Source organism: Temnothorax longispinosus, chromosome 1 (genome assembly GCF_030848805.1).
Source record: "Temnothorax longispinosus isolate EJ_2023e chromosome 1, Tlon_JGU_v1, whole genome shotgun sequence".
NCBI classification, from domain to species: Eukaryota; Metazoa; Arthropoda; class Insecta; order Hymenoptera; family Formicidae; genus Temnothorax; species Temnothorax longispinosus.
The window spans coordinates 5,856,924-5,880,989 of NC_092358.1; the positions used below are offsets into that span (position 1 = coordinate 5,856,924).

Below are 24,066 nucleotides of genomic sequence, written 5' to 3' on the forward strand. Positions count from 1 at the left end.
GAAGCGGAACTCTCGCGGTCTTTTATCATTTCTTTCTCTTTTGACGTTAATAGTACTATCTTATTTTGTATTTTATTCAAATGTACACTTTATGTATTCGAATGTATTTTATTCAAATGTACGTTTTTGCGAACAGAAATGTGAAGTGTTACTAATTTGATTTCTGAGCGCGAAAAACGGGATACATCGGATAATTTATTGAACAATAATCTGCACGTAACAGAAACTTTTCCCACCGTGGTCACGAATATCGGAAAGAGCGGGAAGTGAGTTTTGCTTTTATACTTCTGCGACTCGGCGGATGTAAAAACGCAATAAGAAACACGCAATAAAAGGGTAAATGTACAAGCGCAAGCGTATTTCCGCAAGAATGCATTTTATCTCGATCGCGAAGTGGAACGAAATCAAGAAACGAGAGCAAATCCCCGACCCTTTGCGATCGGTTCGCCTCCGCGGGGACAGCCAGTCGGGAAACCGATATTTTCATCGCTCTTGCTCGCTCGGTGCGCGTTCATTTTGCACCCGTCCTGCCGGCCGTCGTCGGGCGCACTTTCATTGACGTACGAAGGTTACACGGAGTCCTTGTCACGGTGGAATTCGAAGGGCCGCACGCCGACCTTGGGATTCTACCTGGTATCAGGCGCGCCACCGCGCCGCGCCGCGGCCGGCTCTCTCCAGATGGTGATATACGGAAGATAAAACAAAAAGAGGCGCACACCGCTCGATCGGGTCCAGCGTTCTCTCGAAACGCAGTGAGAATTTGCGCGCCCGTATCACATCCATTCCCCAATGTTGCAGAGAGGATTTAGAGAGCGCGTAAATGAATGATCCTTAATCAACGTGGACAAACTGACCCGTTTGTCGGAAAGATTCTTAGTTTTGATGATACGAGTGAGACTTAATAGTTTCTATCCGTCGCATGTAGGAAACGAAGATATTATCTTACGTTTGCTTTGACGCTCGTATAGTAATTAATTACTCGCAGTAATTAAGTCAGATTTTCGGTAAAGGATAGATAGTATTCTCGCCATTCTCCCTTGATCCTTGGATTTTCCGGTTTAAGTTCTTCGAATTTCTCTCTCTTATGGAAATGTGTAGGTGTAAGATTTATTCTTACAAAGGATTTCTAAAAACTTTCAAAATAAAAAGCTCAAGTTTTTTATTCTAAATATTCTACTAAAGAGGAAATTTTAATATATGAATTTATATATATTTTTTAAATCTTTATTCTGTTGATGAATAGTAGAATATTGATACAAGAAAAAAGACAGTTTTGAATTTCAAGCTCAAGATAAACATTTTTTAAAAATATTCCCGGACACATCTGAGTAAACAACGAGACGTAATTCTTTTACCTGATGTATGCGTTCTACGGAAGCCATTCGCGGAAGGCCAAGAAACAACAAAGACCGTTGATCGAAAGCCGATATTCGAGATGTAATTAATCGGCGATTCGGCGCCTCCTGTCGCGCCCGCCCGTTCGTACTTACTTGCTCGCGCGTTTCTCGTCGCCGTCGTTTTACTTTAGCACACACGTATTCGTATGCTTACGTGCATTTAATCTCGCTGTTTCAGTTAGCAGTGGGCGGGGGTGGTGCTGTGCTGGTGCTCAGCGAGCTTGAAAGCATGGCGGCCAGGCAACAGCGGGAAATCGCTCAGCAAAGGCGCCTCCTGGAGCAGAAAGAGGCCCGCTTAGCCGTGCTTCGAGGCGCACAGGTGAGTCTCAGTCTCTCTTATCATTTTCGCCAACTACGATAAAGTACCACTTGGAACGCCATATTTCATGATTTTCATCATATAATCGATGAGAGTTGCCATTGAAAGAATATCAACTCCGAATCGAAGAATAACACGAGTTGCGAAGTTCGGTAACTCGTTCTAGAATTCCCACGCGTTTAATGCGTCAACCCCCGCGACAATTCGAGCGCTTGTTCTTATGTTCTCCTCTCCCTCGACGATCACAGCGAGGGAGAGATCGATAGTATGCTTGTGGAGTTACCGTTACAATGACCTTCACGACTGAGCAGCCTTGATCTCGAGGAGCGATCTCGAGGAGGGAATGGGTCCCCGGCGAACCCATTCCCCGGGATCGCGTAATCTCGTTTCGCGATTCCATCAAAGTTGATAATGGCGAATTAAACTCGCGAATAAGGAACTATGAGAAAGCGTTTTTTTTTTGCTTGTTTCGACCCGCAGATTCATCCCCTGTGAAGTATCGACGCGAATTTAAGAATGATCAGACTGCAGAAAATCGATGGATATACGCCGTTAGAATTCAGGCTTTTATAATGAATAACATTGCAAATACGAATATGTTCGCGATCGTGTTACTGAGGTTTTATTTCCTTCCCGTTCTAATCCACCGCCATTCACTGTATATTAACTGTATTTGCATTGTCTATAGTGAATGCGTTCACGCACTGTTTACTGTTCCAGGAGCCAGCACAGCAGGACAGACTCGCCAGATTGAGGCACAAGCTGGACCAGCAACAGAGCAAGCTGAATCGACTGCGATTACTCAGATCGCAGACGGACCAGTCGCGTGTCAACAATGCGACATTGAGTAAGTCCATTAACATCTCTCTCGCATTTCCCAACCTCTCGATATCCGAGCCGCACGATGTTCCAGATAAGAATAGAAATTTCCTCGTTCTCTGAACTAAGCAATTTACGTCAATTTATTTAAGCGTTTTTTACTTGTAACATATTGTTTCGTGAAGTAGAGAACATTTTTCGAATCGTCGAACGACAAAAAAACCATGAGATCGATAGTTATCGTTTATTCGAAAGGTAGCGTGTACGATAATTTTGTCCGTCGCTTTTCAACGATAATCTGTACTAAGACGCATTTATTTAATTAGCAGTTAACGATGAAAATTATGAGGGAAAAGACGAAGAGCTCACTGATTGGAAATTAAATCTTGTTCCTCTTTGTACACAAAAAGATAAAATGGAAAACCATGTTTCTAGATAGTCATCAATTTTTTCCGATATTACGGGAGAAGTGGACGCGCGCGGATTAACGCGACAGATACAAATTTTAATGGAATAAAAAATTCGTCCCTCTCTATACACATGCGTTTTTCAAATCGAAATTTTTCAAACGTTCATCTTTCAAACCTTTCGAATTTGTACGCGCACCTGTCCGCCTTTGTAGAGTGGATTGATGTATCGGTGTCATCACGCGCTACACTCTGATTCGATTCGTAAAAGCTACGCGCGTGGCACGGCTCGCGTGTGCATGCCTTGTTAATTGAGCATTGTTCAGATCGTTACGTCTATACGGCGTAATGGAAAACGATAGCTGCGGTTTGCAATGCGACACGCTGCCGCGATAATAACTCCGAACGAAGGGGCGAAACACACTGCGCACGCTTCGTTACGGATATTCTCTAACGAATCGACATGGCAGAGAAACGTCGGTTGTGCATCGACTATGTACCTGCGACTGAAAAAAAATTGTAATGATCCCGAGATCTTTGTCGCGTTTCGTCCTTTAATAAACGCTTGCGCCGCGCCGTGGGTGTGCTCGGCGGACAATGGAGAAAATGCTCCGTCAAAAGCAGTTCTCTATAAAAATAACTGCCCTCAAATATTCCGACGTTTGACATTTAAATAGCTATACAATTGATGTAATTTCTGTGACTGAAGGATCCAGAGATAGGTATTTTTTTATTTAATTTGACGAATGTGACAATGTAATTTGATGTTTTGCACGTACTCTTTGCAATATTTAACCGTATGAATAATAATAATAATTTTAGCTTTTGTATTTTTGCCATTTATATTTAGTTCGTTCGATATTGACTTAGAAATGCAATTTTATTCTGTATTTTATCACACATCGTTTTCGTTTAAAAACACGTAACAATAACCAACAATCAGCATTTTTAATTGAATTTTTAATTTAAAAGGATTCAATTTAATTTGCAATTAGAAAAAGAATCGCGAAAAAAGGGTTTTTTTTTTATTTTACCAAAAACTTTGAAAGTGTAAAAATTATGAGGGTATATATTATTTTTCTATATATTATTTTTGACTTGTTAGTCATGCTTTTCCTGGATCAATGATGCATATTTTGAATTTCTCGCAAAAATCCGTAAAACTTCTTGATAATAATCGTAAGATTTATTGCACTCTATGTCGCGACAATATCTTCGCTCTTCGTTCCCTTCAATTTCTAATCACGACGTTCGACCGTCTTATATTGTCTTTCGCAGGGTCTTGAAAGTTTCAATAGCTAAACTTGTTGCAATTTGTTACAACTTCAAATGATTTGGCAAGAAATCTTCCGGCAGGAAGTTTCTCGCTAACGTACACCTCTGCCGGATTTCCCGGCAGACTCGTACGCAGCGAACTAATTTACTATGCGATGCACGGGGGTTTAACCGCATTCGGGGATTTTTCATCGCCCGCGAGTTGTTGCGAACTTTATCCAAAATTCATACGAAATTCATAATATTTACATGTAACAAAATATTAATTTCGATATACAAGAAAACCTGAAAAAATATCTAAAAGATGTGCAAGAAAATTTGGAATATTAGAACGTCTTTTAATTACAATGTGTGTTTTTGACGGATTTCCGTGGAAATTGTCGTATAATGCTAAAGAATATATAAATTGAAATAAATTATATTATAAAATTTCGGTATATACGGTATATATTCTCTCATGCGGAGAAAAATTTAGAATAAAAGTTAAATTATTTGGATCGGACATTCCTTAATTTGCTGCGAGATCACGGTTCGTAAAACGCGTAAAACGAAAATCATTTCTCCTAAAAAATGCGAAATACTTCAACGCGAAATGTTAAATTGCAGTTAACGGACGCGCGAAGATAAAAACGCTAACTTCCGTCGTCTGAGTCCCGACCAATATATTTTCGTAGATCGGCGATATCCCTCGTCGACGGGAATTCATCTCGTTTCGGTAAACGTGATAAGGGAGATTTATCCTGTCTTCACATTGAGAAGCGCGATTAATCTTCGGTGCGGCACGGCCGGCGACATCGAGCATATTTCCAGCCATCAGGGGTACTTGGCCAGTTTATAAATGAAATCCAAATACAAACCGATGGTTCGAAAACGGTCCGTATGCCCGCTATTCACGGCCGAGAATCATCCCTGGAAAATAAATTGAAAAGATTCGACCGGGGGCCGACCGCGCGTTTCGTTTCCGCGCTACGCTTTTATAGAATGCAATCGCGCGGAACTCATCCGCGGTCGCACCGGCCGGTAAATCATTCTCGGACAAGCGCCGAAATATTCGAAACGTCGAAAGGAAATTGCACGGGAAAGCGGAAGGTACTTCTTAATTCTCTTAACGTGATTCGCCTATAGAATCGCGTAAAATCGATGCGGCCTCCCATTGTTCTATTTGTCATCCAAAATTGAATGGGTCGAGAAAGCGCGCTATACACAACTACTTATCTACAGGAAAGTAAATATCAATATATACAGAAAAAAAATTAACCGATTCGATTTCCCAACGGAGGAGAAAAAAAGCGGAGCGCTGCTTGAACGGGCAGATTTCTCGCCAATTGCCCTCGCTTGAACAAATATCAATTTCGCTGAACAAATTACACGTTGACGCGCGGCGATCGATTATATATCGCAATAATAACAATCGCGATCGCGAACAGTCGAATCAGGTAATCTTGTTGCATTTAATTGCGCCTGCGATTTGTTCGATCCGGCCCGGTATCCGTTCGAGTGAGTTTCGTTCGTGCAAAACGCTAGATCCGATCGTCCGAGCAGCTATTTTTTCTCTCTCTCTCTCCTCGCCGCCGCGGAATTCGCGCACCGTTCGAAACAAACGCGACGCTCCCATTTACCCTTTGTATGCGCACGTACGTTGCATGATATTGACACGCAACACGTGTGACCACACCCAGCGGAACACGCGCGTATGTAGGCTTGCCATAATTTTCATGACCCAATCCCGGACGCGCTATGGAAAGTGCCGGATTTTTTTTTATATATCAAACAATACTCGGCACACACGCAAGTAATCACGTAGCAGTGTCGATTCGTTTTGTTTTATTAAATATATCGATGAAAGGAGCATTGCATCACTGTCCATTTATTATAGGAAAAAATGCTATTATATGACATCGCTATCTGTTCGGTGTAAACCCGTATAACACGAGAATTCTTACGTTAATCGCTTTCCCGATTCAACGGGGTACACACTAGGGTATTATATTTTTAGTAAAGTATAAAAACATAACAAAAAGTAGTAAATGAAAAGCGAATAAGTGCGGCTATATACTCCGCGAAAATGTATGTCTTGATGTATGTGCATTTTGCTTGTTAAAAATAGAGATACGTAAAGTGGATAGAGAAACCGGACATTTAACAGTTGTAGTTTTTTTTTTTTTTTTGCGATTTGAAATTTCCAACGACAGAGGAATTAAGACTGAAAAATTTATAACGCCGAGTCGAGCAGTTGTGAAAATAATAAAGAATATCTGAATATAACCTTGACACTTTGAATAAAGAAAAGCTCATATATTGGACGTTTTAAATCGTAGGTTAAACTGCCTGACAGCTATTGGAATACCGGTTGCTCTGGAAAAGTTTCGTATACGGCGCGGCGTGCCCGTCCATATGCATTTTCATAACGCATTTTCTCATCGTTCGACGTTGCATTATGTGTGCGCACCGATGTCGGTAAATTCGATTCAGTTTTCGCACCACACACCTCGCGAGTACCATAAACTCCGCCGTCATTCTGAAATTGATTATAGAATCTTAAAGACGCGAAAAATGAAGCGACCTTTTTACATCTAGTTTCCGCCTGAAACGAAGTTATTAAATTTTTTTTTTTAACGACGATCTCCCGAAGCCAACTCGGCCGTAAAATTGTAAAATTGAATGGAAGATTTAACGGTGTGCATTAAAATCTCGATTTTACGCGCCCTTTTCTATATCGCGACGATCTGATGTCTCGTGTGTACCACGGGGGTTCTCGAGGGGTACTCTCCTCTCTTGACGCGCGGAATAACATTTTCATATAATTCGCCTGTGTGTGCGGGAGGGTTGACGTGAAGAAATTAAATATTATCGCGGAGTGAATGTCGGGCGAAATTCCAAAGCGACGACACAACGCGACATGTCATTTGCCGTGCATTTAAGCGACGCAACGTGGCGACGTGGATGAATCTATTGTTTAGCGCGTTGCGTCGCTTTATCCTATATATATACATGCTCGCGCGTGCAAAACGCGGACGCGCTTCGATTGCACGCGCAGGACCGTCGATCGATGGAAAACGCGCATATAGACTGCTCTTCAGCCGCGAAAGGTCGATACTTTGACAGGCGATTGTATGGAGCATAGCTTATACAAAGAAAAAGGTTCCTTTAAACACGCACTGTGAAACGAGTTGTAAATTACATCGAGCTTGAAAATTGATTTTTCACAGAGTTTCGCATGCACTACTATTTCATTATTATAACAAGACGTTGAAACGTTTTAAACGTCAGGCAGTTACTCGCTTCGCTTCTTTTATCGCTCTTTATTCTTTATAATTGCTTTATTATCAGTCGCAATGCTCGTGTCGTCGATATATATTGCGTACGCTTCGGTATTCGTACCTATTCGTATTCCTGTGTATTCGTACGTGCACCGTTTGCAAGAAATAAGCACGTCTGTTTGATGGATTTTAATTGGCTATATTAAAAAAAAAATAACAGAAATATCTATATCTTTTTGGAGCCACAAAATTACAAATATTTTTTCGACAGTCAATATGTCGAGTATTTAAATCGCCCCTTTATTTCTCTTATAAAATATAAAATATTTATTTGCGAAAAAAAAAACATTTATATCACAAACAAGAGATAAAGAATGAAGACAGAGTATGCGGTGTTCATTTAATTACATTTATGTACCTAATGAAACTTTAATGAGAATAGGAAACTGAAATGAGAACAGGAAACTAAATGCAGTGACATTTGAAAATGAAGGATGTATCACGCGTGTGTAAAAAAAAATGCGATAACTTTTGGCTGACCTTCCTCGAGACTTTTGACTGACAATGAGAAGAATTCGATTAGTCACAGGATCTGTTATTAAAATTAAGATTGCGAGACATTCTGTGGTAAGGAAAGGGATTGGGACGGGTGTCGAACGTGGGCGAGGCTCGTTTCCGGAATAAGAAAGAATCTCAAGGAGCGTTTGGTGGCTGCGAAATTGCCTTTGAATAGACTGACGACGGAACGTGACGTTCGCGAGAAAACGAGTTCGTGGAACGTCTCTCGGCAAGTTGAGCGTTCGAATTTTGCGTTTCTTCGATACTTTTACGAATATATTCGCCTCGCGGGCTTTATGTGTATGTATCCCAAGTGGCGCGAAGGGGCGGGCGGCATGCATAATGAGAGGCATTTGATTTCGTTGGCGAGACTAGGAACGATTGGCTTTCATGCGAGAGCTCTATCGCGTTTCACCGGCTTCTCCCTCGTTCCCGGAATGCGTGTTGTAAAGCTAACATTGGTTTAACCGCTTCTTCTTTAGGGCGTTAGAAAAGTTGAACGTTTTGTTTTCGTTGGGCAGAAAACTGTAACAATTAAATGTCTGATTCTCTTTTATTGTTTAGCTCGTTTTGCTTCCAGTGATAAAAAGGCAAACTAAACTATTTAATTACTTTTCGTGGAGATTTGTATTTATATCATTGCCTTTTGTGTTACAAAAGTATAACGCCCGAATACATTTGAGCAGATCAAAGACGTGATTAACCGATTCTTTCGTCTTCTTCTAAAAATAGAAGTAGAGAAGACAATAAACCTCAATCAACCCTAATTGATGAGACTTTTAAGGCGCGTTTCGTCGTTTAATTTAGCGTCAATATCGCCAATATCCATTAAGCTTGACTATATAGTGCAATTGTTTTACTAGCTCTTTTCGGATCCTGCAAAAGGAGATAAAGAGACAATTGAGCTACTGTTGAAATTAATTGATGTTGGCGAAATTGATTTCAAATTAAATTCAACTACGATAAAGGTTAAATTACGCGGAAGAAATCAACTTTCGATTCTTTTATACACTCGCGCGAAATATTCACAAAATCGCCCTGCACCAGAGTCGCCCACACTGGAACTTTTTGCGCAATCGCATCTCTATGCAATCGATGCGATTTCTCTGCATTTTCTCTTTTTAACATAAATAATGTAAACTCTTGCTACATCTGTATAATAATATTGCTGCAAGTCAAATTTAATACGAATTGAGAAACTACTCTTGTATCGTATGAGATTTAACAAGCCTATTACTAAACGTACTAAGAGTTTTTTTTCTTATAACGCCACATATCTCTCTCTCTCTCTCTCTCTCTCTCTCTCTCTCTCTTCATTGCTTTAATCATCCATTCGATCGGCCAAACTCATTGACATATAAGTGAACACGTGTCGATCGATCTATGCCAATTGGCAAAAATGCCGATCGGCATGCCGATGGCTTAACGGACTATGTAGTCGACAAATAACACAAAAGGAAAGCCAAAGCATCTATTCGGTATGCAAAAGCCGGTCTGTTCTTTGCAATTTGAAATCTCAGCAACGTCAGAGAATTAGTAAAAGTAAACTTTGTAATTTCATTGATTCTCCATTTTGCGGAACAGTTAGCAGAAACAATGTGAAAGGAAAGGATTGTGCTACTCACTGCTTCTGAATAGCACAATAATTCTAAAGAAGTAAACGAATTTAAAGAGAAGAATTTAAGATGAGATGAATTTTTTCTTCTAAATATTCCTTCTTATTAATTAGTTGTTTTATCTAGTATCTCACTCTATCAATTATTTATGAAGTATAGCAATGAATAATTTTTTGGATAATTATATTCTCAAAGAATTAATTACGATATATATGATATATTTGAATTAATATCCCCATCATATTGCAAGACATGATTTACTGAGCCGGATGCATTGGAAATATCCATTAATCGGTTTCGCACAAATTAGAATCGCATTGACAATTTCGACAACGGGGATTACCAAGAAGTAATGAAAGACCATAAAGGATGTCGTTCCTGGGCAGATAGATAGTACTCAGGGACTAGGGAGTCGAGACCGGGTACCAATCCAGAATTCGATAATGGAATTCCAGGTCACAGCAGATCGCTCTGTACGGCCAATACGGAGTTCCGTGTAGCAATATGTGGTTGGTTTAGTGGTCCATCGCGCACGTATAATAACTTTCTAATCTGATACGAAGTACGAGACGCCCGCGCCGTTGCGCTCCTCGGCGCTTAAGATGAGATACCAGCCGATGGAATCCACGAAAGTGTATCGCTCACGGATAAGTCACCCGGGCGATGATTAATGCGCCCGTTAATACGACGTCATCCCCTGGCGCATGCTTTCGTAACGTCCGGTTGGTGTGTTGGGCGCAGGGTGTATACCCCGGAGGCGCCAATTTATTATATCGAATGTCAAAGGCCATGTAAAAGGGTATTCTCGCTCATTTTCCTGTATCAATATCCGACGTATCTCATAACGACGTAGCTCGCGGCAATATCACCTAGATTTTAAAAATTTTACATGTCAATAAATACATTTAATAAAGATTGATTATGAAATAAATAAAATATAGAAAAGAGAGACGAGAGTATTTACACGTCAAACTGACAATCCAAACGTAATGAATAATTCACTATATTATTCTCAGATCTCACACATAAAAATCGATAAGGATCTTTCATCATTATCAGCTTTCACAAAATTCTTTCTCGCTTTCTTATTGCTTGTTATTTCTTACTCTTATTATCTTTGTTATTCTCATTGTTCTTGTTTAATTATTCTCGTTATTCCTCTTCTCATTATTCCGTTCTCTCGTCCGTAGCCTCCGATCTGGACTGCATTAGGGCCCTGTTCAACGAGAAGGAGAAGGAACTCTCGTTGGCCGTGGCGAAGGTCGAGGAGCTGACGCGGCAGCTGGAGGAACTCCGAGGTCGTCAGAATGCCCCCGCCGGTGGTGGAAGCGCCGGCAGCATCGGGGGCGGCCTCACAGGTGCTACCGGCAATGGACATTTGGTCACCCCGGCCAGCGCTGAACTGGAGAAACTCAGGAGGGAGCTTATGGTAAGCTCGCGCCATCGATTACGGTCTCGAGAGAATCGGCCTTGTTTCGAAAGCGCTCGCATGGGAATATCACCGTGTCTGTCCCATTTTCAACCTACGTTAATGGACTATAAATACCGGCCAGTTAAAATAGATTTACAGGACGACTTTCTAGAATGTGGAAAGCGGCGATACAGCATTATTCTGAATTATATTTAAATCCGATTTTTTTCTTGATTTTTGTCAGATGATGAGATATGTACTGATAATTTTCCTAATTTATTTTGAAATATCCTTTTTGCCACTTAAATTTCAGAGCATAAATAATAGAATGTTATTTGTCGTTTAATTATTTAATTTGAAGAGAGTTTACTCTAACTTCTCTCGGAAATTTCGTTGATGATATAAGTACAGAACGTTAATATTTGGAATAATAATAATATATTTGGAAAGTTTTGCTAAGGAACTGTCGATTTCTATAAAGATGTTATATTATCTTTGTGGTTTATATTTATTGAAGATTTAGACTTCACACAAAATGTTTAATTTATTGACGCATTAAATTTTCATGTATAATATTTTACCTTTTTTTTATGTGATAGAAACAATTTTTTTTACAAAAAAATAGTGTAATAAACTAAGAAAGAGAGAGAGAGAGAGCATACAGCGATAATTATTTCATTTTTTGAATGCGGAGAAGCACATTGTTTTTTGTAATTTTTAATTATAATATAGTAACTTGATACTGGCATGTATCTGTAAGTATAACGAGAAAAAAATGTTCTGCATTTTAGTAAATATTAGTTTGCATATAATTGCAACTCTATTTACTAAGAGGCAAAAAATTTCCTTTTTATTAATTAGTATATTTTTTCTCAGTGAATACACTAATAAAAAGGAAAATTTTCTTCATTTTAGTAAATGGAGTCACAGTTATATGCAAACTAGTATTTACTAAAATGCAGAAAATTTTTTTCTCAGTGTACACATTGATGATTGTAGATGAATCAATCACCGCAAAATGCGTGCATTTTTAATGCACACATTTCGAGTGTGTACTATAAGATATAAGGAAAAATTACAACGAAGAAAAATACGAATCTGTATTTCCCCAATTTGTACGCAGTACCGCAATAAAATGAACGAACAGCAAAACCAAGTGGTGTCCCAACAACGGCAGGCCTTGGCGCAACGGCAGGCTGAGATGGCGTCGATAGACGCGCGAATAGCTCAACTCCAGAGTCGTCTCCAGCGCAAGAGAGCGTTGAATCAACGATTGACGCATCAGGTGGGTCCTAACGGCGGCGGCGGCGTTAACAACACAGGATTCCCGGACACGAAGCTCGACGGTTTCAACAACGGCGGTAAGCTGAGACCGGCCGGCAACATCGCCGCGATCGAGCCGTATTCGCACATACCGAACGACAACGATTTCAATCTGAACAAAAACGACCCCAAGTACCAGACACTGCCATACAACACCAAGTTCACGATGAACTTCAAGGCTATAGAAGACGACGTGAACAAAAATAAAATACAACACTCGGCGAGCGCCTCCCAGTTGGGACAGCGGCCGACCTTTCAGCAATACGGGCACCAAATCGTTCACAGCCAGTCGCAATCGCACATTCAGGGTGAGTGCTCTTATTCGCAATTATAAATTTATAACATTACGCGTATTCATATAATTATTTATAACTTTTAAAATTATTTGAGATACTAGGCCTTTTTTATTGAAAAGATAATTTTGCAGTAAATGTTTACAAATTAATGACAAATACCATAAAATTGTTATTTTATCAATAAAATAAACGTGATTTTAAACGTGAATCTAATTGGCGTATAAAATATTTAGGGCAATCTCAATTACTAGGAAGCAATCAACAGCAACAGCAGCACAATCAAAATCTCGGCAATCAACCTACGACGATTCAATCGAGTTGCAACTACAATAACAATAACAACAACAATAATAACAGCAACAATCTCATCTGTAACACTGCGCACAGCTTCAGCCCGGACAATCTTCGTCTTCACCAAAGCCATCAGCACCAACAGCAATCGCAGACGCAGCAGCAACAACAACAGCATCAGAATGGCAATCTCCAACAGAAGCAACACAACGTGACCGGCATTGGCGGCACATCGACAACGTCGAATCTCATTGGTGTTACCGTTCCGTCGATCGTGCAAACGACGCAGAATCAGCATCGAAATCTGCAGCAGACCGTAGGTGGTCATCAGAAACCGGTGTCGAGCGTGGCGCCAAGTTTTTCAGTCAAGTCGCAGATCTATCAGACCTCCTCAACCAAGATCCATCCGGTTATGCCGCAGACATTGAGCCTGCTGGGTCGCGGACATAACAACGCGGCGCAAAACTACATCGGCAATAATCAACAATTAGCGGCGGCAAGTACGCAGTTGCAATCCAACGTTGGGAATCAGGAAGCGAATTACAGGCATGGTTACCCCGTCCAACAGCAGCAGCAACAACAGCAGCAATATCCAAATCAGATGACGAGCGTTCATGCATCTTCTCCGGCGGCCGTCTATCAGATTCAGAGTTCGTCGAATCTCGTCGGTCTTCATGGCACTGCCACCACCGCGACGACCTTCGGCAATTCATCTCAGAAGTATAACCAATCGTCGCAGGTGTTGAGTTCTAACGATCTCGCGCAAAGCCAGGATCAAATATTGAACAATCAGAAAGCCAAATTCGAACCAAGTAAGAGTCAGGATAAGTTTGAACATACATTACTGCCCAGCAATAAACATGAACAGCAACAGATTAGGTATGATCAAAATACGGGCAAGTACGAAATTCAACAACAAAGCAGCAAGCACGATCCAATCGGAGGTCAAGCGAAACATGACCAGCACGTGCACAATGTTAAATATGAGCCTGGTTGTCAGAATTTGCAACAGTATACCAAACACGAGCAACAGCAGCAACAGCACGAAGGAAGATTGTCGAACAAGTACGATCACAATCCAACATTCAAGCACGATCCTTCGAGTGCTGCCAATCAGTATAAACCGGAGTATAAGTCTGAGTCGAACAAGTACGAGAGCAGCGGCCAGAGCAAATTCGAGATGGTGTCGGCCAAATATGAACCAAATCCCGCGACGAAACATGTGGGCGATCATGTGGCCGCCAAGTTCGAAATCCCCGCGAAAACACCGGACAGGCCGTTCGAATTCGACAGGCCGGTGTCGAAGAGCAGCGACAGCGAGAGGAAGAATTTCAATGAGCCGCGAATAGAAGACAAGACAAAACCCGCATTGCCGCCGAAACCGAGCAAACCGAATCCGCCACCAAGATTGACTCATCATGAGAAAATTGACGTGCCGTCGTCCGAAGGGATCAACGAGTGCAAGATGACTAATGCAAATCTTAATTCAAGGTTCGTATACGGTTTTTAAATAAAAGTCTTGATGTGTAGAAAGAATTAGATATGAAATCATATAGTAAACTTTAAGAATTATGATCTTGCGTGTTTGTTTGCAATAACTTTTTCTTTATTAGTCATTGATGTTGTCAGTGAAATGTTTTCACTGTAAAGGAGTTTTTGGGTAAAAAAATTTTTTTTTAATTTCCCGAATTTAAATCAATCATTTGATCTAGAAACCTTATACACAAATTAAGCAATTTTAAATATATTAAAAAGAATTGTGTATCATTAAAAAAATGCTTATACAATGTGATTTATTCCCAAATATTTTATTCGAATATTTTCAATATTTTAAAATCTGTATGATCATTTAATGTGATGCAAAGGTTCTCTGTTCGTAATTGTAATTTAGATCCGTTTAAGCATTTCACATTCTCTTTCACCCTTCGTGGAGTTACGAAATCATCAAACAATTCATCGGGCAATTCGCGCGGACTCGGACTACGGAATGACAAAACGATTACCGGGTTAATTATAAATGTTAATTAGTTCGCGATCGATTTGGCCAGTGAATCGAAGCCTGTCTCGAATAATAGACACCGAAATAGAACCGCGGCTCCGTGTGCCGCGGAGACGACGTGAGAGCCCGCGCTCCTCTTAGTGTACGCGAGTTCTCCGATCAGTACACGCCAGTGATACACACGATTAACGTGCTTACGTTTGCCAGGCGACGATTTCGTGCACGATTAGTCGCGAATCGATGTTCAATTACACGGCTGTTAGTAACACCTGTCCGTTGAACGGTTGATGTTGACGCGACGAGCGACAGCCGGATCAGACACAATCGTGTAATTTAATTGCAGTTTTTATTTGTGCCCTTTGTGATTTGTATGCAGCCGAGCGACGATTCGACACGATTATTTAAGATTCATAAAATATTGGATAGGATTTCGGCGTTGCAAATTATCTTCGGTTTCCCTTTCGTCGCAGTGGGTAGAGAATTGTAAGTTTTCAGCCAGGGCGATTTTTCTCGACAATTATCGCGTACAATTTTGTATTTTATCTTCTTTTGTCGGATTTTTTATAACAATACTAAATACACAATATTTAAATTAATTCTTTAACAATTATATATTTAATCTAAATTAGAAATAAGTATTTAATTAGTTATGATTATCGATCTCAGTTCGCCCATGTAATGATAACACAGTGATACAATGTAATTATTAATTTTCTAATTTCTAAATTCGATTTTGTAAATCTCGTAGGTCGGATAAGGACGAGGATATTCCGCCGATTCCTACATCGGAACCGCCTGAATCTCCCACGGAGACCCAGCTGGCCAATCATCAGATTATCAAGGCTCGGCCGTTGACGCTGAAGAAAGTACCGATATCGGAGCAACCGAAGCTGAGATACGCCAAATCCAATGTTCACGTGTCGATAAATCGGCGAATTGAGATGCCCCCGGCCTTCCTGTTTCCGGAGACAGAAATCCCGGCGGATCTCATGCAGACTGAACAACAACAGCAGCAACATCAACAGCAAGTCATCGACACTACGGACAATTGCAAAAACATTATCAGCGACGATATCGGCGACGGCGAGAGGCTGGAGGAAGCGGACATCATTGACGCTCTGAATGTCATCAATATAGAAGACAAGCCGACGAAGATGAAGACTGACTCGGAATTGACCGGGGGAATCGGGGGCGAAACGGAGGTAGACGGAGGCAAGATATCAGAGGTAATGAGGAGGAAGAAGGGAAATCTCAAGTCGTCGAGTACGGGGGGCGGAGGTGGCAAGGTCAATCTGTCCAGGCGGGTGTCGTTTGACCCACTGGCGCTGCTACTCGACGCTAGTCTCGAGGGAGAACTCGAGCTCGTAAAGAAAACCGCGAAAGAGGTCGCCAATCCGAGCTCCGCCAACGACGAAGGCATTACCGCCTTACACAATGCTATATGCGCCGGTCACCTTGAGATCGTCAAATTTCTCGTAGAATTCGGCTGCGATGTCAATGCCCAGGACAGCGACGGATGGTAAATTAACGCATAGATTGTTTTCTGTATAAAAGAGAATTTGCTAAACGAAGATTGATAAAAGAATCGTATTCTTCACTTGATTTTAAACTTTACTTGATCGAATTTTTTATTTAAAGCTTGATACGGAAAGAATTCATTATTAAAATTAGAAAAGAGATTAGAATTTGGAAATATAAAATCCTTGTATTGCGACATGTATCATTCTAAACCAATTATTAGTTTATTCGAAATAACTCAAACCTACTATATAAGCATCTAAATTTAATATCTGTTATGAAGGACACCGTTACACTGCGCCGCCAGTTGCAACAATCTGTCCATGGTGAGATTCTTGGTCGAACACGGTGCCTGCATTTTCGCGACCACCCTTTCGGATCATGAGACCGCCGCGGAAAAGTGCGAAGAGGACGAGGAAGGATTCGACGGATGTTCGGAGTACTTGTACAGTCAGTATCATCGGAGCGAAACTTAAGCTTGGTCATAATAACAAAGGATGCATTTGTGAAAAAAATCTGTTCTTTCTGACACACAGGTGTCCAAGAAAAATTGGGGATAATGAATAACGGTCAAGTATACGCGGTTTTCGATTATGAGGCGCAACACGCTGACGAACTCTCGCTGAAGAACGGCGACTCCGTAGTCGTACTTCGGAAGGGGGATGATAATGAACGAGAATGGTGGTGGAGCAAACTCGGACATAAAGAAGGCTATGTACCTCGAAATTTATTGGGGGTAAGCATAATTGATTAAATGAAGTCAATATTTTTCCGAGTTTAGCGAAATATTGTAAAAATGCATTTTGTGATAAATTATATCAAAAACTTTTGAAAAGTACTTTACATGAATATTAAAAAATAAATTGCTAAATGCAAAAATATATTTTAGATATAAAAAATAAGTTTCAAGTGCAAAATTTTATGAAGGAAAAATAAATTCCATCTTTAAATTTAATTAGTAAAACATAATACTTTTATAAGTACAAAGATAATTTTCGGGTATAAAATATACAAAATATATTAGGAAGTTTATTATAATACAAAATGCTGTATAGTGTTTTGCACTTTAAATATTTTTACTAATTTTAACAATGCGAGGCATTCTCAATGTTGCATTTTATGTTTTAGTTATATCCCAGAGTGCAGCCAGCGAAAGCGGTTGATTAAAAATGCTCGCAGAATATCCGATGATTACCACAGTATTCGATTTGCAGCTTTATCTCGTTAATTGTTATAACACGATACATAGGCACATTAGTAGCGTTATTTAATAGTATTGCCATCCGAGCGAATACGGATATCGCGAAGCGGGAATCTACCCAATTTTTTAACAGTGTAGTAATCTTTTAATTACAGCGTATGTCAGTTTTTCTTATAGTTTATAAAATGAGATTGCGTCATCGTGGATTTTAAATCGGCGGACGGCTACGATTTGCCGTAAATTCGCGAGCTGAACGGATTATGCAGACACACGTCACCCGTAATTATTGACGATACATAAAACATGGCAATGCATTTCTTTAATGACTCTTTCTCTTCTCACGTTTTACATAGGACAAACGTTTTAATAACGGATTGCACAATTGGCCGGATGTCTATCGGATTTTATGGCATTCGTCACAATTTGTAGCTGCATTACACATTCTCAACTCAACTTTCTGTTCGAAAGTTTAGTTAAGAATTGAGAGATGTCTCATGTCTCTTATTCACTCGTAAACCATCAAATTGTTTTCATAGTGACATGTTTTTAACGTGCATTATTCGGATATTGTGTGTGATTTATTTTGAAAAATTAATTTTATTTGATTGTTTTCTGGGATTGGCAAAAGTGCGCGCTTAGCTTTAATCCTTGTGAAATTTCGAGATAATTTTTGTTAACAAGGGTTTCCTGTCCCGTAGTAAGTTAAGTTTTAGATACGCAAAAAAATTATGGAATATTACTCGTTGTTTAATGTAAAGTGTATTTTACTTTCGTTTTTGTACCTGTACAAAATCTCAAATTAAGCCTTAGTTTTTAAGATATCGAATGTCCGAATTTGATAAGTTGTTGGAAAAAAGTAATCGCGCGCGATACTTTTCTTAAGAATGATTGTTTCGAAATTTCACAAATGCTGTATGTCCATTTTTTTTTACTGATTTTGAATCATTCTGTGATTTTACGCACGAGCATTGGTTTTACGAGTTTTATCGCTTTAATTTGCTTCACCTAAATGTTCAAGTTTAGATGAGGTCAGATTATGTTGTTACATTTATTTGCGCAGGATATTTTGATTTATATTGTCGCGGATTTCGCTTTCGATCTCCGACTTTTTTTTTAAAGCTGTTCCTAAACGACGCGTAACGTAATCTTGCCGATATGCACGATGAACGATACGAGATAGCGTTTCAAACGACGATGTGCAATCACATGGAAAAACGTAAATAGGGTACTAAAGAAATATCGAGGACACGTCTCGATTACGCCCAACCGTACTGTTTCGATAATGCCTAAAATGTCATATAATACTTAGATGGGCATGTACAAGACGTCGATCGTAATGATCGTCACTCGATTGAATAGACCGCTATCAGGAATTTTCTAAGCACCATCGCTATTGTGCCCTTGTAATAGATATGTACAGGTGTATCATATACGCGAATGCGAGCCGCTTAGAGGATTTCTGACTGCTTGTCAAGCGACATATGTGCCTTTCAAAAGTAATAATGGATATATTATATAAGAAAATACGATATATTATGACGAATAAATTGTTTTTAATAAAAAAAAATACAATTTTCGCGTTAGTCCATTCCCTATCAGGCGGATTATGATAAATGCGTTAGAATTACGCTATAAATACATAGTAACGCTAATTACAACTACATTCGTCGTGTAAAAAAATACTCTCGCAATATATAAAAATATTCGGCGATACAATGCTTTCGGATACCTTAAATATATTAAGTTATAATAAATAGAGAAAGACTGCTGTACAATACAATGTAAAATAGTGCTCGGTTACTTAACATAGAAACATGCCTTTGATTCTATATAGTATATACAACCAGATTATACATCTTTGTTTCAGTGAATTTGTTTTATGTGAAAGAAATAATTTATATAAAAAAGCTAAAATACATGCTAAAATGCATATATGAACAATTCTACAACAAAATTATGATATCATTTATGCAAATGTTATCCCGACAAAATGTAATTTCTAGTTATTCTTATTTACATTCCAACAAATCTTATCAATTAACAAAATTATTTCCTTAAAGATTTCTATTGAGCATCGACTAATTCTTGAATAGCAATCTTTACCCGCTTCCTTCTTTATTATATACCCTCAATAAAATACTTTCCCACTAGAAAATGCAATTTGTACTTGTTTTCTGTACTTTAAAACTGTAACAATTATCGAAAAATTAAAAAAAAAATCTCTTTTATTCATGGGTTAATATAAATTATCGGTAGTTTAAAATAGAAATGTTTTAAAGTGAATATATCAAGACATGGTTTGTATCAGCCAGCGTCAAAAAGTAAACAATATATATTAATAAAATTTCATATATATTATCCACGCGTCTGTATACGTAAGCGCAGTCGTTGACTGGATAAATATATAAATATAAAACATACATATGTTACGTCAATATATGCATATACAGGATAATTCAAGATATTTAGTGTTATTTAAAAACAAAAAAGAATCCTTTTGTTTTAAATTTTTTTAAAATCATCCGCAACAACTTCATTGTTAATTCACTGGTTATTTCTATCACTGGTTAATTATATCTTATGTATCACCCTGCATACGAATACACGTCAATAAGTTTGATTATCACGCACCTACGTAGAAAATATTTAAATAAAACTGTCATGCACACGGTATTTTGTAGAAAGGAGGCTTAAGTCTCGTGCTTTCCTTCCTTTGCTATCTGTAGACAGATTTGAAAATCTTCGCATTCTGCAGCTATAGTTTTAAGACTGAAAATAATCAATTAATAGTTAATGCTTACAAATTACCAATTTTCTAAATTCTACGTAAGTCTGTTATAAGGCTCCTTCGTCTTGTCTGCAATTTTGTTGTAAGAAAGAATAGAGAACAAGAGAAAAGTCGAGAGCTCTGTATTTCACGTACCTTTCAATGTAAATTTCCAGAGCCGACGTTTCAAAATTTCCTCTTCTTAAAGCTTCAGTACAAAACTGCGACAGACTCTTAAAGCATTGTCGTGTAGAGTTATAAGAACCCTGATTCTCCCACTCTGGTAATTCTCTGGTGATTCTCCATGCTTCTAATGCATAGCGCATCAGTGAAATCCAGTGCTGAGATTCTTGTAGTATTCTTCCTTGATCGATCAAAGTTTTCTAAAGAAACAAATCACAAATTAGAAGGATAAAAAAGCTATCATTAATAACTTGGAAATAAGAAGAGAAATAAAGCGCAACAATCTAACAATTAATTATTCTTATAACTAAAGAGAAAAAATGAGAAAAAAATCTGATACAAATACGTCTATGAATTTGAGACATTTTAATACTGTACAAACCTGAAACGTATCCAGATGTATGCAAGTTCGACCGTACGTGGAATCGTCCGTCAAATTGGGGACAAACATGAGACTGGTATAAATATTTTGTCGCAGGACAACTAATTTTTCCAACAACGGCTGAATATCTGCAACTGGCATCTTTTTGGAAAGGACATCACGAAGCTTCTCGTTCTCGCGCAACGCACCGTTGTCCTGCGCGTACACCAACTCCATAATCAATTTCACGAGTTGCTCGTGACTGAGACCACGCAAACTCTTCACCAAATTATCGTTGGACCGCTCTCTCGGCACATTTGTAGTATTCAATGACACTCGAGAGGGCAACGATGTTTTCTTATTCTCCAGCGTGGTAAAATTGGATTGGCGAGTATCGTTAAGGGAGAGCCTCTTCCTAGCAGCATCCCTCGACACTGCTTTTGACGTTGATGGGCTTTTAACTGGCGTGCGGTCTCTGGAACTCAAACTGCCGACCAGAAAAAGATTGTCAATCTTCCATAAAGGTATGTTTCTTTTATAAACGCATTTATGAATTAACGGAATGAATGGAACACATACCTGAGCAGGCTGCGACGCTTGTAGGTATCGAGATCAGGGGACCATACTATAGACCTGCGTCGACCTCTCTTCTGAATGACAAGCTCATCGGGACTCTGGGGCGAACTCCAGTCATCGGGCAGCCTGTTCAGCCAATTCTGCAGCGTGCTCACATCCATGTTACGATACGTTGCTGAAATATATTTCACAAATTGTCAAAACAACACATGTCGAGCTGAATATATACAAATGTAAATTACAAGTCAAACAAGCGAGATAGGAGCATGCGTGTTAACGTGTCTAATAAGTTGGTTCTAGATTAAAAAAAAAAACAAAAGAGAAAAAGATATATTCCAAGAAAGTCGATGGTTGTGGTTCGCGGGAACCCAGTGTTCGAGGTTAGGTGGATTTTCGGAGGATCACATTCGCGCGAGTTGAATATGCGACAAAAACACGTCACACACGGAGGAAACGGGAGACCGTCGTGCGAAATCAAGATGAAAGGGCACGGCGCGACGAGGTTTGGAGGGCGAAACGCACCTGGTGTAGAATTGGCGGGAATCACCAACGGGCTCTCGAGACGCGACTGTCTCGCGCGCGGGGAAGGATCCGGCGTGTCTCGCAGCTGCCTCGCCATCGCGGCGTTGATCGAGGTATCCCCCAGTATCCTTCAACGTCGTCGCGGGGATATTCGGAAAGTTTCAGTCACGGGACCGCAATGAAATCGTCTTTCGATTATGGTCGTCCGTAAAGCTGTCAACCGGTGTTATTGTCGTTGCAGACTGCTGCTAGTCACACCGTCACACGGCAGTCACGCGCACGCGTCATGCCAGCGAATTTCCCCCTCTACTACGCAACAGGCATATGTATGTACTATCGGTGTGTCGGCAGCGCTCGGCATGGCTCGGCACGCCGAGCGAGAGGGAGAACGGAGAATATCACTCCCTCCTTGTCGCTCTCACTTAGCTCGCGCGATACGAGACACAAGATAAATGCATGACATTCACTACGTTTACGCAAGCGTTACTTTTGTAGTAACTTACGATAATTTACTCGTTTACGCGGAGGTTTAATGCGGTCAAAGATGATGACCGGATCTTTTGCAATATCTGAAAAAATCTGCTGCCAATCTGTTGTCGTATTGCAGGCATTTTACTTACTGGGCAATTGTTGCTATTAAATATTTCTATTATAACTCGTATCTGGTTTTTAATCAACCCTGACACATATGCTAAATGTACAGGTAAGGTGCAATAATTCGATGGGTCATAGTAGGTATACCTGACTATCAGCGTGAAAAAATGCAATATGAAATGGAAAGAGAAAACTAGTTACCTACTTCTTATTCTTCCCATTACAGATACAGTTTAATATAATTTAATACAGTTTAATATAGTTATTCTGTTCTTACATCAGAAAAGAGACATTTTAGTGTTTAGTGCAACATGGCGACCATAAGTAAAGTTATATCTTTTTGCAAAGGTATTATGCTCGATCCAACTGGCCAAATTGTATTGATCACAAAACGCTACGTTTCGACCGCAGATTTCGGTCCTTTTCAAGCGTATAGAAACAACTCATTAGTGGATCTATTCTGTAAAGGCCGAAGCACAGACTTTTGTACAACACAAGAGGTGCTTTGGCTTTAATTCTTAATAGTTTCATTGTCGTTATATTTTCCCACGCTCTGACGTATGAATAACAGCGTGATTACGAGGGAGGCAATGGACGCGTTCAGCAGACACAACTGTTGAGTTCGTCTTATCAACACTCTGCGTCGATTGGTTGGTTCTAAAAGTAAGAGCCAATCATGTTCGACCGCTACTGAGCGGCTTGGTTTGCTGAACGCGACCAATGTGGGGAGCAACATCCGCGCGGCGCGGCGCGCTCGGAATACCTACTGCCACCTCCTCGCTTATCATGCTTTGCTGATACATCAGGAGTAAATTTCCGTGGTTTCGCACCGCGAAATTTACTCCTGATGTATCAGCAAAGCATGATGAGCGAAGAGGTGGCAGTAGGTATTCCGAGCGCGCCGCGCCGCGCGGGTGTTGTCTCCCCACATTGCCTCCTCGTAATCACGCTGGTATTGGTCAAAGCGCGGGTGCCCACTGCCCCTCCTATGCATACCTGCCAGCGCTCTGATTGGCCGTAGGCTGGCCATCCTCGTCGCGCGCTCGGCGCGCCGTTCCAATATGGCGATGGGTAATAGTGGGGGTAGGCGTGCCGCTGCTCGAATATCTCCGTCAACCTCCTTGCCTAACATGCTAGCCTGATACATCAGGAGTAAATTTCTGAGATTTCGCGGTGCGAAACCTGAGTTTCGCCTACTTTATCATCCGAATTAATTTTTCTATTAACTTTTATTGTCTTCTAACGTCTCTACTGATGCATAATTAATTTCTTGCTATTTTTAAATTATTATTTTAGATTACAGTATTCTATTAATCTAATTATTAATATAGTTACTTATGTAATTATGTTCTTTTGAATAATTTATGCAAACG

At 39.9% G+C, this 24,066-nt stretch overlaps 2 protein-coding genes across 5 annotated transcripts in view; one reads left to right on the forward strand and one right to left on the reverse strand.

Annotated features, from left to right (window-relative positions):
- The window catches only part of LOC139815921 (uncharacterized), a 59,090-nt gene extending 39,824 nt beyond the window's left edge, over window positions 1–19,266 (forward strand). For 3 of the 4 annotated variants that reach the window (XM_071783369.1, XM_071783230.1, XM_071783442.1), the window contains 9 exons: window positions 1,576–1,716; window positions 2,437–2,563; window positions 10,842–11,080; window positions 12,186–12,693; window positions 12,915–14,463; window positions 15,720–16,490; window positions 16,773–16,939; window positions 17,026–17,225; window positions 17,618–19,266. In XM_071783369.1, the coding sequence (XP_071639470.1) occupies window positions 1,576–1,716; window positions 2,437–2,563; window positions 10,842–11,080; window positions 12,186–12,693; window positions 12,915–14,463; window positions 15,720–16,490; window positions 16,773–16,939; window positions 17,026–17,225; window positions 17,618–17,656 (3,741 nt within the window). In that variant the 3' untranslated portion in view covers window positions 17,657–19,266. The remainder of the gene's footprint in view (window positions 1–1,575; window positions 1,717–2,436; window positions 2,564–10,841; window positions 11,081–12,185; window positions 12,694–12,914; window positions 14,464–15,719; window positions 16,491–16,772; window positions 16,940–17,025; window positions 17,226–17,617) is intronic. The other variant, XM_071783294.1, reaches the window with a different exon arrangement.
- LOC139816146 (uncharacterized) lies at window positions 19,255–22,353 on the reverse strand. Its single transcript, XM_071783551.1, has 5 exons — window positions 22,100–22,353; window positions 21,581–21,752; window positions 21,023–21,488; window positions 20,614–20,840; window positions 19,255–20,459 (listed from the first exon to the last, which is right to left on the reverse strand). The coding sequence occupies exons 1-5, from the start codon at window positions 22,194–22,196 to the stop codon at window positions 20,381–20,383; spliced, it is 1,041 nt and encodes a 346-aa protein (XP_071639652.1). The 5' UTR covers window positions 22,197–22,353; the 3' UTR covers window positions 19,255–20,380.
- Between the last annotated feature and the right edge of the window lie 1,713 nt (window positions 22,354–24,066).

What these genes read in the sequence shown, in the direction of transcription:
- LOC139816146 (XM_071783551.1), bottom strand. Translation starts at nt 22,196, where the DNA reads ATGGCGAGGCAGCTGCGAGACACGCCGGATCCTTCCCCGCGCGCGAGA. An exon ending in TACATCTGGATACGTTTCAG is followed by an intron (nt 20,841 to 21,022) that starts GTTTGTACAGTA and finishes TTGTTTCTTTAG; the next exon opens with AAAACTTTGATCGATCAAGG. An exon ending in CTGGAAATTTACATTGAAAG is followed by an intron (nt 20,460 to 20,613) that starts GTACGTGAAATA and finishes GATTATTTTCAG; the next exon opens with TCTTAAAACTATAGCTGCAG.